The 18,545-nt window shown below is 49.0% G+C and overlaps 1 protein-coding gene across 3 annotated transcripts; it reads right to left on the bottom strand.

The window, feature by feature from the left end:
* Window positions 1-551: 551 nt before the first annotated feature.
* MATN3 (matrilin 3) lies at window positions 552-18,316 on the bottom strand. 3 transcript variants are annotated; one of them, XM_036027681.1, is made up of 8 exons: window positions 17,933-18,316; window positions 12,109-12,675; window positions 9,285-9,410; window positions 8,239-8,364; window positions 7,549-7,674; window positions 4,593-4,718; window positions 2,495-2,605; window positions 552-614 (listed from the first exon to the last, which is right to left on the bottom strand). In XM_036027681.1, the coding sequence occupies exons 1-8, from the start codon at window positions 18,129-18,131 to the stop codon at window positions 559-561; spliced, it is 1,437 nt and encodes a 478-aa protein (XP_035883574.1). In that variant the 5' UTR covers window positions 18,132-18,316; the 3' UTR covers window positions 552-558. The 3 variants fall into 3 exon arrangements, with proteins under 3 accessions (XP_035883574.1, XP_028372847.1, XP_035883575.1); XM_028517046.2 differs by having other exon boundaries at window positions 17,885-18,314; XM_036027682.1 differs by lacking the exon at window positions 7,549-7,674 and having other exon boundaries at window positions 17,885-18,315.
* Window positions 18,317-18,545: the final 229 nt, after the last annotated feature.

Raw genomic sequence — 18,545 nt, forward strand, 5'->3', positions numbered from 1 at the left:
ACAGATGATGTATTACAGAATTCTACACTTGCAATCTCTATATCCAATGTCACCCCCATAAACTCAACACATTTTTAAAAGAACAGAATTAAAAATGTACACTTATAAAGGAATAACACTGAAAAAAATAGTGAAGTGTTACTAGTTTTATACAGGTGATTTTTATTTACTTCTTTATACTTCTATACATTTAAAAATATCTATAGTGAATATATAATATGAACATAATTGTAGAAACAGAAGACTTGTGTTTGAGAATAGAATGAGAACTTAGGAAGTGAAAAAAATTAAATGGCTCAATTAGTAAATAAAGAAACATTAAATTTTTCATTCTATTTTCACAGTCATAGCTTAGAGACACTAAAGTTTGCTTTTAATAAGGATCTGGACATTTACTTCTTTAGAAGGGTCATACTGATTCTCTAGAAGATCCTCAAACTATTTATCCAGTAATACCCAAGCATTGGTAATGGCAGAACACTAGCAGGAACATTGCAATGTGCAAAAATATTAAATATACCAAATTCTCCATATTGCCAGGTGAAATTTTCAAGCAGTTTAACGATGTATTTGTCCATATTCATTTGCCTGCAGCTTCCCCAATATGTCATCAAGTGGATAGCTGTTAAGGCCAACACCGTTATCTTTAGATATTAGAAAACATAAACACACTTTCAAACACTTCAATACAACATAAAAGAAAATAATTAACTGTGAATTTTAAAAAAGTGAAATTGTTTTCTCCTCAAAAGTATAATACAATCTAAAAACTCAGAAATTCTTTTCTTTAGAAAGCACAACATAAGCAGGAGTCTACAAACCTTTGTGCCGTGTCTCCTAAAATAATTTGGCAAATAAGCGATGCCTTATGCATATTTAAATTATGTAAAAATTTTCATCATAAGTTTTCATTACAAAATATGCAATTTCTGCTGTTACAAATATTGACTCTCTAAAATAAAATTTAGCCCTGACCAGCGTGGCTCAGTTGGTGGAGCATCGTTCCGCAAAGCACAAGGTCACTGGTTTGATTCCAGGTCAGGGCACATGCCTGGGTTGCGGGCCCTGTGTCCATTTGGGGCGCCTGCAACCGATCAATGTATCTCTCACATACTTACGTTTCTCTCCCTTTTTTTCTCCCTCCCTCCCCCTCTCTCTGAAAAGAAAGAAATACTTTAAAATAAAGTTTATATCAATCTTTCAAATGTATCCCATACTGGATTGACACCTAGCATCGTTCTTCTAAAATAAAATATTTAAAATAAAATAATTTATATTTCCTTTCTACTTTCCCCACAGAAGTTGAGTCTACTTCGAACCTTGGAAATCTTTTCTCGGTCACTCTGTATGTGTCTCTGATGTAAACTTGCACAAACAAGCACACACATTTAAGTTGAAATCACCTTTCAGTGACCTTTCCTGCCCATACGGCCCCAGCTGTTTTTAGTCACCTGGACTGGATTATAATCACAACTACTATGAGCACATAACGCATCCAAACAACAAATAAGTTACAAATGTTGACGTAAAGTCACTAAAAATAAAAGGTAAAATTGAATTGAAAAGGTGTCTCTCAACGGAATGGGTTTCGGGAGAAGTGTTTATGAAGCGCTAGTTTAAAAAACTGTTGAACTGTCCCTTTGTTTGGCTCTGGGGGGGTGGGGGAGATTTCACTTTTCCAAGAAATTCACCCTAGGGAGATGCGGGCCACGTGAGAGTTGTGCCTTTCTGGTGTAAAATCAGGAGAATGGAGAGAGAATGCTGACTACAAGTAGCATTTTAGGCAGATCAGTTTAAGGACGTGCAGGATTTGGAAATTGATCCCTTTAAAACTTTCTGCCCCCACCCCTCCCCCACACACACACCCAACCCCTTGAAAGTCTCTGTGTACCCCTAGGGTATCCCTGTCACAGTTTGAATTCTGCCCCTCTCAGATCCCCAGGAACAGTGTTGTTAACTTGAGCCACAGCAAGGAAAAACAGTTTTCCTGAATTACAATTTAGGCTAAAGATTTAATTTTGGAAGTTTCGGACATGGTGCCACGTTACACTTCAAATCTGCCCTGTGACCACGTGGCTGGCCAGCGCGCACGGCTCTGGGTCATCTGCGCTCTCACAGCCCACGCGCCAGCTACCCCGTTCCAAGCAGGTACACATTCTGAACTGAAGCCATATTAAGAAATCATAGCATAATAGCTCCATCTGTTCATCAGAGCTCAACTAGGAGCTCTTACACTGCTCCCAATACACTGCTATGGAAAAACACTAGAGGAAGAAATAGGTAGTGTTTCCTTGTAAATATTAAATAAGAAAAGTCTCTTAAAACATTTAAAAGGAACTCTAAAAAAATAAAAGCTCTGTAGTATTCGTATCGCTCATCTTAAAACTTAATGAATAGGGAGGGCCCTTATCCTGAGGAATATCCTAAGATGTTTGGCTCATTGCAGTACCTAGCTGGCTCGCGACAGCAGCAGAGAACCCTCCAGAAAGGATATTTTTGGCGTTCAGTCTCTGCAGGGAGGAGCTGACCTTCTCCTGGAATGCGAGTGTGGCTTCACATCCACAAGCATCTTCTGTGGAGATGAGTCTTCGCGCTTCTTCAACGGCTGGTGACAATGACAGTGCATGAAAGGTGACAGCTAATTAGAAATCACAGGGAATCAGGAAATCTGTGATTCAATGGTTCCGTTTTTTTAAGACCCACCAGAACGCATTTTCTGGAAAGAAGGATATAAGAGCATGCAGAAAAAGGAGGAAATACTTCAGAATGTGACTATCACAGAAGAAACTGAATTTGGAAATGTTGGGGATCAGTTCACATTGCCAAAGTTGGGTGACGGTTGTATGTGAGCTCATTGTATTTTCTCTATACTTTTGTGATTATCTGAAGTTTTCCACGATATAAAGTAAAATTTTAAAAGGCCAGTATCGTGGGAAGCCATGAATGCAGAGATAAGATAATTAATTTTATGATACTGTATTCTCATTAAAAAATGAAAATGAGAAAAACCTGTATTTGTGTGGCCAAAAAACTTCAAGAATTAAAACTAGATAATTTACCCTGGCTGGTGTGGCTCAGTGAATGAAGTGCCCGCCTATGAACCAAAAGGTCGCCAGTTTGATTCCCAGTCCGGATACATACCTGGCTTGTGGACCAGGCCCCCAGTGGGGGGAGTGTAAGAGGCAACTAATCAATGTATCTCACACACTGATGTCTCCCTCTCTTTCTCCCTCCCTTCTCTCTCTAAATAAATAAATAAATAAAATCTCTTTTTAAAAAGAACTAGATAATTCCTGGTTTCCTATATGGACAATTATTCTACTGACTTGTTTAAATTGAGAGTTCTGCCCTGGCTGGCGTAGCTCAGTGTATTGAGTGTGGGCTGAGAACCAAAATGGAACCAAAGTGTCGCAGGTTCGATTCCCAGTCAGGGCACATGCCTGGGTTGCAGGCCACGGCCCCCAGCAACCGCACATTGATCTCTCTCTCTCTCTCTCTCTCCCCCCCTTCCCTCTCTAAAAATAAATAAATAACATCTTTAAAAAATAAATAAATAAATTGAGAGTTCTAGTTCTTGCCCATAAATACTTTGGAACTAAAAGTTGTATTGACATTAGAGCAAAGAACCTGGGAGAACAATAAGGCCAACCCCTGTTTCTTTCTTTAATTCCATGAGGCAGCTGTTTCTACTCAATATCAGAGCCCCCCACGTGGCCTAATAGAAATAAGAGGAACTTCCCAGGTCCGAAGACTGGTGTGTAGTCCTCCCATTAAGTGGTGCTACTGCCTGAGGACAGGGCGGGGCTCCTACATCTTTCCTTACATTCTGCAAAGATCTGACAGAGGGCTGGGGGACTAAAATCTCACTTGATCCCACATAGTCTACCTACCCGTCCAAATCCTGTTGAACCTGCTAGGGATGGCCAGCTCAAAGCCCATCTCAACCAGTCACTTTGAGACTTAGGATACTTGTTTAGTGTATCTGCACTGACAGCCTGTAAGCGCTGTGAGGGCAGAGGCTCTGTGGGATGTTCTAATTAAAAGGCCCCATGGAAAACTGGACAACTGCAACACAGCTCAGTTGAAAGTTGACAGATGGATCCATTCCCAACAGCATCAGGAAGAATAAAAGATTCGGGAATAAATTTAACAAGAGAAGTGTGAGACTTGTTCAGTACACTGCTAAGTACAAAACCCTGGTCTGTCTCCAGTCCCTTCCTGGGGACCTGATTAAAGGACTTGGTGTGTCCCAGTAGCTCCGAGAACAGTCGCTAAACAAAGAAATAGGCAAATGGTCAAACAAATGAAGTCAGAGCCTAAACCATTACAAATCAGGGCGAATCCCCATCTTCCAGGAGTAGGAATAATGCCCAAGACTGATTTTTTTTTTCTAATTAGAGAGAGAGAGAGGATGGAACCAGATCAAGGAGGGAAGACTCCCTGGTGGGAGGAGGAGAACTGTTTCCTACCGATGCCAGCGGGGACCCCCCGGAGGATTCCAGCCGCAAGAAGGGGCCTCAGACTTGGAGAGAGAACCGCGTACCCCTAGGCTGTCCTACCAAATGAAACAGGAGGAAAGGGGCATTCTTTACCCGAGCACGTCCTCTTGTCTTCATTCAGGGTGAAGCCGGTGTAACAATCACAGTGGTAGGCGGCCGCGCCGTCACTCACACAAATGTGCTGGCAACCGTGGGAGCCCAGGGCACACTTGTCACGAACTGACCAGGGGAGGCGCAGGGAAGGAAACAGCCACAAATTACAACAGGAGACGAAACACAGACTTCTGGGAGAAAAAAGCCTTGGGTTGCCCCCAGCATGTGTTGAGAGCAAACCCTCTGGTCATCAGGAGCAAGTGCCCCGAGTTCTGGAAGAAGAAAACCTGTTTTCCTGTCCCATATGTCACCTCTGGCCTTTTAGGCCATTGAGTTTCTGGCCGATAGCTGGGTGGGAGCCCTTCCCCATTTTCCTCCCCACAGCCCTGGGGCTGCAAGGGGTCTTGATTCTATTCCAGAACTCACCTCCAACCTTTCCTGACAACCACCAAGGCATCCAGTATCTCCAGCCATCCACGCTTCTCCCCCGCCACCAGGACTGTTATTAGGGACCCACCTACCCAGGGCGCTAAATCTGACGCTGCACAGAGAGGACTCCAGGGACCAAGGGCCTGCCCTCGACAGCTTCCAAAGTGGGACAGAAAAAACGGGCCTGCACACACACACACACACACACACACAGAAAAATGATGGTGATGATGATGATGAGGTGTATGATTGGACAGCGACATATTTATTATCGCTCACGAGTAAATGCATTTCATGGAGGGAGACGGTTTGCCCAGATTCGAGTGGAGAGCAGACAACAGTGCTGTCCTCGCCCGAGTGACCTGGGACAAGTGAAAACCGCAGCTCAGAGCAAATGCAAAAAGGCCTCCTTGAGAGACACAGGTTCTTCCTCTGTCATGGCAGGGACCAAACTTGTTCATTTGTTCCCCTCTAACTCTCCTCTTAAGTGTCACTTCATGGCCAAAAACCTTCCGTGGCTCCCTATTGCCTCTAAAACTGCTTTGCGCGAAAGGCAAGGCTCTGTGTGATCTGTCTGTGGAGTGTCTTCCCGACGTCATCACTACAACTCAAGCTGTGCCAGCAACACGCTGACTAACAGAAAGCTTTATGCTTCCCTTCCTCCCCGCTTAGCGGCCAACTCTAGAGGTAACAGCTGGGCAGGTCTCTGCTCTGGGCCTCCACATCTCACCTGCAAGCCTTCCTACTGCCCAGCCGGGGCAAAGCAGGCCATTGGAGAGGATCTGACCCATGTACTGCAGCGTTGGATAGTATCCATGATTACTGTCAGATACATAAACACTGTCTTGCCGCCATCTTGTCTTTCTCTCTTACCTCTCTTTGCTCTCTTGTGCTTTGCACCATCAGGCAGGGTGGCTTAGTGTCTAAGAGCATAGGCAACCACCAGAGCAAGTGCCCGAGTTCAAATCCTGGCTCTGCCACTCCCGCGCTGAGCGACTGGGGCACGTGACTTAACCCGCCTGCGCCTGTTTCCTCGGAAAGCCGCTCTGAGCACCAAATGTGTGAGTGTGTCTAAAAGGCCTGGAACCACCCACACGTGCCGTAGGCACTGGAGAATGTTGGCTGTCATTAGCAGGAGTAGTCCTCCCGTAGTCCGCCTTGACTGAAAACTGCCTCTGAGAATTGGGGGGTTTTCTTAAACAAAGTGTTCCATTTGATTCCCTATCTGTCCGTTGAAATGTAAATTTGTTTTCCTTTCCTTCTCCCAGGACTTCAGTGCTCCTGGCAGCTTAAAGCACCAAGCGTAATAATACTTGCAGCCATATGAGAAGCACAGCCATGGATAGTCTCCACCCCACCCCACTCAGCGCCCCCTCCCAGAACCAGCCTGTGCAAGCCAGGCCCCTAGCCGGCTCCATCTCTCCACTCCTCCTCCATCCCACTGTCACCAACCTCAAGGACCCGCCTCCAGCCCCACCCTCGCCGTGTCACTCACTAGACAGAGCAAGGGACCTGCCTCCACCTCCGGCCCTTAGTCAGTTAGTCACCGTCAGCCCCTCTCCCTGGCTACTCAGTCTCCGCTTATTTAGGGCATTGGTTCTTTTACACCCAGCCTGTAGGTCACTCACAGGCAGAACTTTTGCCTCTTCATATCTTTACAGTGATTAGCACGGTCCAGGGAACAAAGTAGGTGCTCAGGATGCTTTCACTGATCTTTTACAAACAAAATTGGTGATAGTCATTCTCCTTCATCCCTCTTGAAAAAGCCACCTAATATGCCTCCTCAAGAGAGAGAGGAAAATATGCATAAAATCTAAATAAACATATATATTGCATATACCAGAGCTAAACACCACCCGGAGAGCTATGCATTTCTCTTAGGAGTGTTTTTAGATTATACTTGCCACCCTGTTCTGCCAGTGAGTTTAAATCAAATTAATGAGGATTTGCGTTCTGGCATGGGCTCGCTAGCCAAGCCTCAGACGCATCGAAGATTGATCATCTAGCAACTGTCAGGGAACGGCTGGCTCCTAGCTTCCTGGAGGGTCTGTGTGGGTCTAATTCAGCTCCTTACAAAGTCTCCTTTGCTAACACGATCCAGCTTTAAGATGAAGGCTGCAGGAAAATGCCAGGCCAAGTTTTAATTGGAAAACGATCAGTTCAGGCTATCACACCAAATAGCTGCTGTCCAACTGACTTCCTCTAAGGTTTCCTATTTGCTTTAAAAGCCCCCAGTGTACAGGGTGATACATTTTTCCTGGAGAAGGACCCTCCATTCACTGGGCTTTTCTCACATGCTCCACTCCCTCCCCATTTCCCAGTAACTTTCTGGAGTCGTTTATGTTTGCAGATTCTAGTGAGCTCACTGCCCCCTAAGTGATGCATGCCTTCGGGGATCAGCACAGCAGAGTGCCTGCAGCCTGATTCTCCAAGATACTTTGAAGAATTTCTCTCTGGGTGACTTGCAAGTTGGTTTCATTGCACTAGAAAGGGCCAAGCATGAAAGAATCTGTTGAGTGTGCCTTACCTGAGCAGGTTTTTTTATCCGCATTCAGAGTGTAGCCTTCATAGCATTCACAGTGATGGGATCCGGCTCTGTCACTCACACAGACGTGCTGACAGCCGTGTGTACCTGCAGCGCATTGATCCTGAGCTGCCAGACAAGGTCCGGGGGAAAAGAAATTAAGCATGGAAAAGTCTTTTACTGCCTGTGCACAGAAGTCTTATTTGCAGCCCTGACTGGTGTGGCTCAGTGGGTCGGGCATCATCCCACAAAACCAGCAGTCTGCAGGTTCGGTTCCCAGTCAGAGCATATGCCTGGGTTGTGGGCCAGGTCCCCAGCTGGGAACACGCGAAAGGCAACTGATCAAAAACACAACCGATCGATGTTTCTCTTCCTATTTCTCCCTCCCTTCTCCTCTATCTAAAAATAAACAAATAAAACCTCTTTCAAAAAAAAGAAATCTTAGCCCTGGCTGGTATAGCTCAGTGGATTGAGCGTGGGCTGCGAACCAAAGGGTCGCCGGTTTGATTCCCAATCAGGGAACAAACCTGGGTTGCGGGCCAGGTTCTCACAAGACTTAGAAATGGGAAAAGCCAAGGGTGGCCAGAGAGGCAAACACGGAGTTTCCCGTCGATGTGACCCTACCGGTCCAGCGCTGCCTGGACACGAGGTAGACGAAGAGGAAGCAACAGCAACGCCTCTTCGCCCACTTACCTGAACACGTCTTCCTGTCTGCGTTCAAAGTGTAGCCTTCGTAGCACTCACAGTGGTAAGAGCCACTTCTGTCATTCACACAGATGTGTCCACAGCCGTGAGTGTTCAGAGCACACTTATCGATAGCTACCAAAAATGATCAGGACCAAAAGAGAAAAAAGTTAAAAAATTATTAGGACATGCGTGAACACAGGGAAACGTAGATAAGTAATCACAGACCGCACACACACAGCCAGGGGCAGCTCAGCACAGGAGGAAGGCCACGGGGCTGGAGGCTGGACCTGACTGAGGTCTTCACTCTTCATTAGCAGACCTCATGCATGGGTAGGTCTCTCTGTTTTGGGTCTCAATTCATGATGCATAAAATGCGTAAGCCAAATTCCACGGCCTCCAAGTTTTGCCCTGGCTGGTGTGGCTCAGGGGATTGCGCGCCAGACTGCAAAGCAGAGGGTCGCTGGTTCGATTCCCAGTCAGGGCACATGCCTGGGTTGTGGGCCAGGTTCCCCTGTGCGGGGAGCACAAGAGGCAACCACACATTAATGTTTCTCTCCCTCTCTTTCGCCCTCCCTTTCCCCTCTAAAAACAAATACATAAAATCTTTTTAAAAAAAAGATCTTGAAGTTTTCCTCTCACAAACATTTTCCCAGAGCTTCAGTTTAAAATGGGACTGAGTCCCATTCTTGGTTGACCATGTGTGAGTACTCCTGTACCAGATGAGTGAGGGCTTCCCTAAATTTTCTCCTTCTTCCAGACTCCAGGGGCATCTTCAGCCACAGAGAGGAAAGGGCAGCTTTTTACGTAATTAAATAAAGCCCAGGGAAAATTCTAAATCTTCAGAAGGACCCGGAATTTTGTGCTATCACAGGCCAATATATGTGTTACCTCACTTTTCTTCTCCTTTCCCTTTTAGAGGAAAAGTGTTGGTAAGCAACAGTAAACCAGCCGAAAAGCAAAGAGCAGATAAGCATAAGGCCCACCCCAAAGCCAGGAGAGTGGGTCCCCAAAAAGAAGTTCTCATCAGCGCCCACCAGGTAAGCAGGCCTCACCTGAACATGTCTTCTTATCGGCGTTCAAGGAGTAGCCCTGGCTGCACTCACAGTGGTGCCTGCCGTCCCCGTCGCTGATGCACACGTGCTGGCACCCATGGGTGCCGAGCACACACGGGTCCGCCGCTGCACAAAGGGAGTTGCCAACAGTCAGTGTCGACACGTCAACCTCTCCGGGAGTGTCTCCCGTGCCGAAAAGACACCGCTCTCTGGTGTCTTTCCCGTCCCGTCTTTGGCTCACGCTCAGCCTTGGCCTCTTAGAAATGTCACTCTTAAACTAGTCACGTGACCAAGTTTAAGTCACAGATCTTATGGTTAACTTTCTCAAAACAGAAAGGGAATTTTTCATTTGGAGCTGAAGCCAAACACATACATGGGTCAGGTAATTTGATACTTGTTCAACGTATCCCCCATCCATGAAAAGAACTTGGCTCCCCCAAAGCCAGATACAGGGAGAACAATAATGTACTTCCGAAGGTCTGTGAGCTCATTGGCCCACTGCAGCCACGGTCTGCTTTCCAAGGTTCTATAGTTTGTGTCTAAACAGAATTCACACGCAGGCGCATTGCTCTAGGCCTGGAACTCACCCACAGTTGGGGAGCAACGCATATCTGAACTTGCAGATGGTGCAGGTGGGTGCAGGTAACTGCTTTCCGAATATGCAGCCAGTTCAAATGTGCACTTCAGGGCCTCCGATATCAGTAAGGAGAATAAACTCATACTAGACATAAACAGGTAAGAAGAACAACCTAAAGAAAACTATATTAGCTAGAATCTATCTCCATCTTTTCCCTCCTGTAGCCATGTATATCTCACTGGATTTTTTCCTAGCGAGATGTTTTGAGAGAAGAATCAATGAATTTAGTCATTGCTGAGAAACCGAGGAAGCCTGCTGGAGGAGGCTGCCACCGCTGTGGCAGGTAACCCAGCCTCCCTGGCTTTGGCCCCGGGACAAGGCTAATATTTCCCCAAGAAGAGCCTTTTCACGGAGCGGTCTTTCCAGTCTGTGCGCTACAACACGCTGCTCCGCAGTCCTTTTTTCCATAGAGAGGGCATTTTCCCCCCAGAACAAGCAGCTCTTTTGTACCAGAAGGAAAAGGTGGCCACTCACCACTTGCTACTTTATGGCCTTCAGGCCCAAGCCCGGGTGCTAGCTGTGAGACCCAGCTCTGCCGCAGACCAGCACCTCTCGGGAAAAGCTCCCGCCCACAAGCACAGGCGGTTTCCTAGGAGAAAGAACACCCTTTTCCTTTGGGAAACCCATGAAGGCCAAGTAGACGCCCCCAAAGCCTATGGCAGCCTGTGAAAGCCCAGTGTCCTGGGACAGGACAGACAAGGGGATCCCGGCCAGGTCTGGCTGAGATGAGGCCAGACTTCACTCCAGACCGAGACGTCATCTCCATTTCCTGATAAACGGGCGATTGCTGCGTTTCCCATTCGTTTAGTAATCTCCTCGAAACACGCCGTTGTGATCATGGGCTCCCCTGTTTGTCTCGTCCCCACCCCCCGACTGCTGCTGGATGGTAGGGAGGGACTAACTTCATCTGTGTATCAACAGTGACCCATAAACGTGTGTTAAATAAATAAATGTGGACTAGATTATATAGCAAAAGGCATCTACATGTTAAAATTCACCTAAACTGACCTGGCTGGCGTAGCTCAGTGGATTGAGCTCGGGCTGCGAACCAAAGCATCGCAGGTTCGATTCCCAGTCAGGGCACATGCCTGGGTTGCAGGCCATGGCCCCCAGCAACCGCACATTGATGTTTCTCTCCCTCCCTCTCCCTCTCTCTCTCTCTCTCTCTCTCTCTCTCTCTCTCTCTCTCTCTCTCTCTCTCTCTCTCCCCCCCCTTCCCTCTCTAAAAATAAATAAATAAGATCTTAAAAAATAAAATTCACCTAAACTAAAAATCTGTCCACACCTGCTTGGAGAATTCCATTGGAGGGCTTCAAAAGATTATCTCCAAATGATAAAAGGAAAAAAAATACATAAAGCATGATGATATATATATATAGATAGATAGAAAAATAAGTAGGTTTAAAATGCAAAATAAAAGAATATAGTATAAGTCCCACATTCCTAATTCTGATCAGTGACTGATAATAAACCCCAGCCTCAGAGGGATCATATTCAGGATTTGGCTAATTCACGCTAAAAATCCCAATGTCCATCCTACAGGAAGAAAATAGAAGGGCCATCAGAGAGTGATTTAAAACAACAAACAAACCCCGCTCCTTCTCCCTGCGAAATGAGCTGAACTCCCAGCCTCCCTGATTCCTCCTCCTGCCTCTCCACAAAGAATCATCAGAGAACGGGCCGGACCTCAAACCGAGAGCGGTCACGACACCCTCAGTCTAACTGCCCGTTACCCCAGAACCCAGGCCGGCTGGTCCTTGCGCGGACAGGGGCGGGGCCCTGTGCTCTGCAGGAAAACACGCAGGGTTCTGTGAACCGTGGTCGTGGGGAAGCTAAAGAAAGCATCTGGGGAAAACGCAGCGCTGGGCGGAGGGGAGAGGAGCAGCACCCTGAACGTTTTGTTTTTCTTTTGCTCTAACCCCATCAGGGAACAGTGGGATCATTTATCCTGGATATTTCCAACCTTCCCACTGCTAATGCAAACATGCAGGTTTTTATGAGCAAACCAAGTTATATATAAGGCAGCTCTATATTCCTAAACACTGTAAAAAAGCATTGCTTGTATTTCAGTTTTCCATAAAATTTCCACCAAAAAAAGGGTGGGGGAGGGGGGAGAAGAATTCACTTTTTCTTTGGATTCATAATGTAGGACTATAACATCCTTTCTAGCTGGAAGCAAAGACTTACCGCAAAAGGTTTCCTGGAACCTGGAGGAGAGTTTCTCAATGACCCCGTACGTCTCCACGTAGAACACGTGCTCGTCCAGGGGCTTGCTCGCGATCGTCTTGAGCGACTCCATGTCTGCCCGGCCCACGCCCACGGCGTAGAGCTCAATACCGGCCGCCCGCGCCTGCGCCGCCACCTCGTTCACCTGGTCCTGCGGCCGCCCATCTGTCACGATGATAGCTACCTTAGGGATGTTGGAGCTGGGCCCCCGCGCTCCTGCCTCCACGGTGAAGGCTTTCTCCATCGCTGTTTGGATGGCCAGGCCCGACATGGTGCCCGTAGACAAGGGTGTGATTCGCGCCACGGCCTGTTTCAGGGACTGCTTATCCGAGTGGTTCTGGAGATGGAACTCGATCTTCACGGTGCTGGCATAGTTCACCAGGGCCACCCGCGTGTCCGCCGCCCCAATGTCCAGGGTATCGATTATCCGGGAGACAAAGGTTTTCACTTTGGTAAACTCCGAAGGCCGTACGCTGCGAGAACTATCGATGATGAACACCAAGTCCAAGGGCCTGCTCTTGCAAACACCTGCAAGGAAGGGTGTGGGGAACAGAAGTGACTAAGCAGTGATCTGAGCACAGTCAGAAATGGGGCCATTGCTCATACCCAGAATGCTCTGGGACTGGAGGCCAGACAAGGACGCGTCCCCTACCTCCAAATGCCCCACTGTCTGCTCTTTCCCAAGCCCATCTCCCTCTGGGTTGTGAAAGCACCTAGGCCTTCAGAATTACCTAGTGAGAATTCACACAGAGGTGTGAGGTGTCCCCCAGTACCTCACCTGGGGGCTGGCTGAGCCCTGAAATTTCACTTAAGACCTCATCCCTCCACTTCAAGTTTTGTTCTCAAAGTTCCTCTTGACTCTCAGGAATGAAAGAATTCCAGACCCTTCTCGGGCATCTTGGCCATCTGAGGCAATGGGACGAGTGTCCCTGGACTGTGGGAAAGGTGAACTGTGTGGGCAGCCGCACTCCACTCCACCCCGCCCACTTCCATGGGGGTGAACGCTGCTCCAGACTAGCCCTGAGTCTCCCCTGCCTAGTCAATAATGCACGTTTAGTGAACTCTGGGGCCCAACGTGCCTGAGCTAGGCTGAAAGTAGGAAGAAGCATGACCACTAATCAGATCCATGTTATTTACACTTCCAACTTTGTGGCCGTTTCTCTCCTTCTGAGAAGCAGAGATTGCAACTTGGTATCTATCCCCCTGCCCTACTGAACTCTTGCCACCTCTCTTTCATGTTTTCATCCACCACAACTTTTTGAGGGCCTCCCATGTATTAAGCCCTGGGGCTACAAAAGCAAAGAAACCATGTTCCCCACCCTCGAGAAATGTACATCTTTCCTACACTGAAAAAAAGCATTGTGGTAACATGATACACTTTTTTCATGTGCAGTTTCTCTTTTTGTTTAATCCTCACCTGAGGATATAATTTTTGATTTTAGAGAGAGAAGAAGGGGGAGAGAGAGAGAGAGGGAAAAATACTGACATGAGATTGGTTGCCTTTTGTACACGCCCTGACTGGGATCGAACCCGTGACCCAACTATGTGCCCTGACCAGAGATTGAACTGGTATCCTTTTGGTGTATGGGCACAATGCCCCAACCAGCCAAGCCACCCAACCAGAGCTCACCTAAACTTTCCTGCTCCAACCAACCGAACCACATAGCAAGGGCTCGTCTACTCGCTCTTATCCTTTCCCGCCAATCTCATTCTATGCCCCTCCCTCTCCAGCCGCCAACATCAAGTCCAAAAGTCAAGACTGGCTAAGAGAGAAGCTGGTTATTAAATGTCTTTTTTTCAAATCATTCCTCCTTCTCTCCCAATTCACAAACACACTCACACTCATCCTACACACCAAGTTCTACATGGAAGTAAGACCCCTGAACCTTAAGTGCCAATCAAAGCTCTTCCTCTTCCTACCAGGGGCTGGAGGCTGATGCTGCTCTGAGGCACGCTGCTCCGTGAGTAGGGGGAAAGTGGATTCACAATGAATCCCTAGGCTATGCGGTTCCTGACAGAAAAAATGTCCTATGTGGGACGGGAATTACATGTCTCCATAGTTTTCTTTTAAAAACTGAGAAGTATCCATTTGGTTTTATTCTGCTGCCTGAAGATACTCCGTTAAGAAATAAACAACATCTGCCCTGGCTGGCATAGCTCAGTGGATTGAGCGCAGGCTGCGAACCAGGCATCGCAGGTTCGATTCCCAGTCAGGGCACATGCCTAGGTTGCAGGCCATGGCCCCCAGCAACCGCACATTGATGTTTCTCTCTCTCTCCCTGCCCCCTCCCTTTCCCTCTCTAAAAATCTTTTTAAAAAAAGAAAGAAAGAAACAACATCCTACTATCATTAACACTTCCGAGACCGAGGGTTACCAACACAACAACTCCAAGAAGCCAGAGAGAGGTGCAGAGGTTGCCTTTGGGCCCACTTTACAGGGGAGAAGCCTGAGTCTCCGGGAGGCGTGAGAGCTAGAAAGTGGCAGAACAGGGACTGGACTATACAGATTTGCTGACTCCCTGGCCCAGGGCGGCTTTTCCCTCTGCGGTTGCCTCTCTCTGAGGCAACGTTTTTCCGCCACAAAAATCAACATGATCTCATGCGCCTAGTAAACATCCTGCTGGTTGACATTTGGCCACCACCCTGAAGTAGGCTGCATGTCATGTATTTAGTTAAGTCAAAAGGAATTAAGGCCTTTAAAAGAAAAAAAAAACAACTCCAGAATTTCACTTCACCCCTTGGTTACCACAGATGAGGAGCAAGGGAGAAGGCCCGTGCTGAAAACCCTTCCCAGAGACGGACGGACGTATTTTTGCGTGACTGCAGTAACAGGAGACATGTGTGCTGATGTGAACCCCATCTTTGACAGTGTTTTCACCAACACCCAAAGAGTGTCCTTACCAGTGTCAAGGTTATATGTTCTTATACATAAACGTGCTGGTTCCTTCCTTCTCCACTAGGTTTTTCACACGGAATCCCCCCTGGGAAAACTGTCCCCACCCCCAAAGATGTCCACGTCCCCATTCCCAGAACCAGTAAGTAGGTCACTTTACATGACAAAAGAGACTTCTTGGGTGCGGTTAAGGAACGGACCCTAGATGGGGAGGTTATCCCGGGTCCACTATTACAAGGCCCCATGAAAAGTGAAAGAGGGAGGCAGAAGAGATCCGAGTGATAAAATGTGAGAAGGACCCCACTCGCCTTCGGTGCCTTTGCAAACAGAGGGAAAAGGCCACAAGCCAGGAAATGAGGGCACAGCCCATACAATCTGAAAAAGGCAAGGAGACAAGTTCACCCCTGGATCCTCCCAAAAGGAGCACAGCCCTGCAAGCACCTTAATTTTAGTCCAGGGAGACTTCTGATCTACAGATCTCTTGGACAATGGGTTGGTTTTAAGCCACTGGTTTTGTGGTAATTCATTACAGCAGCCATAGACAACTAATGCAGGGGCCTGGTCTGGGGTGGCGGGAGATCCTATGAGCATCTGGTTACTTCCTGATTCGTATCTCACTGGAAATTACTAGTTACCCCATCGTTTGTTTGTGGACCTCACCCCCTTTTCTGATAGCAGCCCTCTGATTCTCAGAACCAAGGAAGTGTCACCCACAGCACCCACCACCTCCCCTACCAGGCACCCCCCCCACCCATCACCCCCCCCCAAAAAAAACAACCAGGAAACTGAGAATCTGAATTTCCCAAAAGGTTTCCATACTCACAATATTGCCAAATTCTGAGTTCTGCTAAAAATAAAGGCCTGTTGTGAAGCTTAGCAATTTCAGTTGCAAAGCTTAGGAATTTCTAAGGAATGTTGAGGGAATTAGGAACGGAAGCACTTCAGAAAAGAATGAATGTGATACTAATTAAAGGATCATCATTCAAGATCAGTTTGGATTCCAGGTGATAAAGGACAAGTGATGTTTGGGGGGAACATGGCCATCCCCCGTGAAACCCTTCTTCCCTCGCCCAGACCCATTCCCGAGGGAGGTGGGTCAGGACCAGAGGGAAGAATAACTGCTAGAAGAAAGGCTTTATCCCTATTCTTGGCCAGGAGCAACCAGCTGAATTTTCCCTTTGTGAACCCCGGCACTTCCTGGCTCACTTTTGAAATGCTGTCGCCGTTACACATCCAGCCCGCTGGGGCTGGGGCTGGGGCTGGGGCTGGGGCAGGAAAGAATCCCTGGGTTCTTTCTCAGCGTCACCCAGAAAGGTGCAGGAGGGGAGAGACAGCACAAAGCAGCCTGAGGCGGGCAGCATCCCTGGCCAGATGAGACTGGATACCCAAACATGGTTTGGAGCAGCCTCTCTCCAACAAGACAGAAGCCGGAGTTTTGGTGATGAAGATGAAATCTTACATAAACCATACTAAGAGCAGGGGAAAGCCCTGTGCCCGGGATGTCAGAGCCGAGCTTTATTCTGGGCTCTGACACTGACTGGCTGGGGCCCTTCAGTTGGACAAGGCTCACTGTCCTGTACTTGCTCGTGGGATTGCACGAGATGATCGACACCTGGGTCCCTTCGGCTCCACTGCTCTAGGACCTTTTTCAGCCGCAGGAACCAACTACTGACTCGAAAAGGAAGTGGAATTGTTCACCAAAGACTCAGAGTGTTTTGGGTGTTTGAGGCCCAAGGGGAAGATAGGTTGGAATTGGGGCCCAGTCAGTTGAAGCAATACATGTGGTCAGGGGCAGAACAGAAGCTGACTTGGCTGGTGCAGCTCAGTGGACTTTGAGGCTGGCCTGTGAACCGGAGGGTCGCCGGTTTGATTCCCAGTCAAGGCACAAGACTGGGTTGCAGGCCAGGTCCCAGGCTGGGAGCATGTGAGAGGCACTGGCAAGGGTGTGTCTCTCCCTCTCCATCTCCCTCCCTTTCCATCTCTTTAAAAATAAATAAATAACATCAGAAGGAAGGAAGGAAGGAAGGAAGGAAGGAAGGAAGGAAGGAAGGAAGGAAGGAAGGAAGGAAGGAAGGAAGGAGAATCAGCTTCATGCCCTGGCTGGTGTCTCTCTGGGTTGAGCACTGGCCTTCAAACGGAAAGGTTGCATGTTCGATCCCCAGTCAGGGCACATGCCTGGGTTGCAGGCTGAGTCCCCAGTTGCGGGCCAGCAAGAGGTAGCCTCTCCCTCTCTTTCTCTGTCCCTTCCCCAATCTCTAAAAATAAACAAAATCTTAAAAAAAAAAAAAAGTTGAGACCAGGATGGTAACAAGACAAGTGGGGGGCACCCAGGGGTAACTCAAGTTTCCTCCCTGATCACACACCTCAACCTCAGACTGGAAAGTCAGAATTCTAGCCCCGATCCTGGATGAAACTGGGGCAGCCTGTGGGTTGGCAGGAGGGGCCATATAGCCTGCCGGTGACTGAGCTGGGGCTATACGGATGGAGCCATTTCCAGGGTACTCAAAGCACAATCTCAAGAAGCCCTCTTCAGCTGCCGCACAAGTAGGGGCTGAGGCGCCAGTCCCCCCAGTTGCCCGGCCCAGATCACGGGGGCAGTTATCCAAGCCTGCGCCTCAGGAGACCCAAATCCTAGCCCTCGGACTCCCTTCTTTCTCTGAACCTCAGTTGCCCCACAGGATTCGTCCGGGAGGGGAATCTTTCTCCTGCACCGCGGATGGCTCAGGCTGGGGTGGAGGGGGAACCCATCAATGCCCCAGCCCACCCATGCCAGGCTCTCCCTCCCTCCGTGCCCCCTGCCGGGTCTCTCTCCTGGTGCGCCTCTCCCGTCAGCCCTGGCAGTACCTGCACCGCGGGTCCCTCCAGACTGGCCGGCCCCCGAATAGGGCGCACCGGTGGGGACTGCAGGAGCGGGGCGGTGCCCGGGGCTGCCCCCGGGGCCATGGGTCCCCAGCCTCCGGAAACCCGAGCGGGCCAGGGGCCTGGGGGCAGTGGGGGCTGCGGGAGACGGCAACAGCAGCAGCAACAGCAGCAGCAGCGGCCAGAGCAGCAGGAGCAGTCCCGGAAGGCGGCGTGGCATGGTGTCCAGCATCGGGTCGTGGCTCGCCGGCTTGGTCAGTTACAGGCCAGGGCCAGCGCCAGGGCGGCCGATTTAAAGGTCCCGCGGCCTCGGGCCCGCCCCGCCCAGCAGCCACGACCGTGGATCCCCGCCCCTGGCCACAAGGTGCCCGCCCTGCGCATTCCGGCGGCGCAAATAAATACCTGGGCAGCTGGGCCAGGGAGGCGGTGCCCCGACCCCCAAACTCCCGCCCTGCACTGTGGCCGGGAGGGTGGGCTCTGGGCCGTGGGCACCTTCGGTTCCAAACCCTGGTCTCCACTGCCGTCCCTACACCAGTCTGGCCTGACACCCCCACCCACACACACGTGCCCCGGCCCTGGGGGTCCTTCTGGCCCGTCCCCAGGGTCCCAGCGATGAGGCCCGGGCTCCGCCTTTCCTCTCGGTCCT

This window comes from Phyllostomus discolor, chromosome 6 (assembly GCF_004126475.2).
Source record: "Phyllostomus discolor isolate MPI-MPIP mPhyDis1 chromosome 6, mPhyDis1.pri.v3, whole genome shotgun sequence".
Lineage (NCBI taxonomy): Eukaryota > Metazoa > Chordata > Mammalia > Chiroptera > Phyllostomidae > Phyllostomus > Phyllostomus discolor.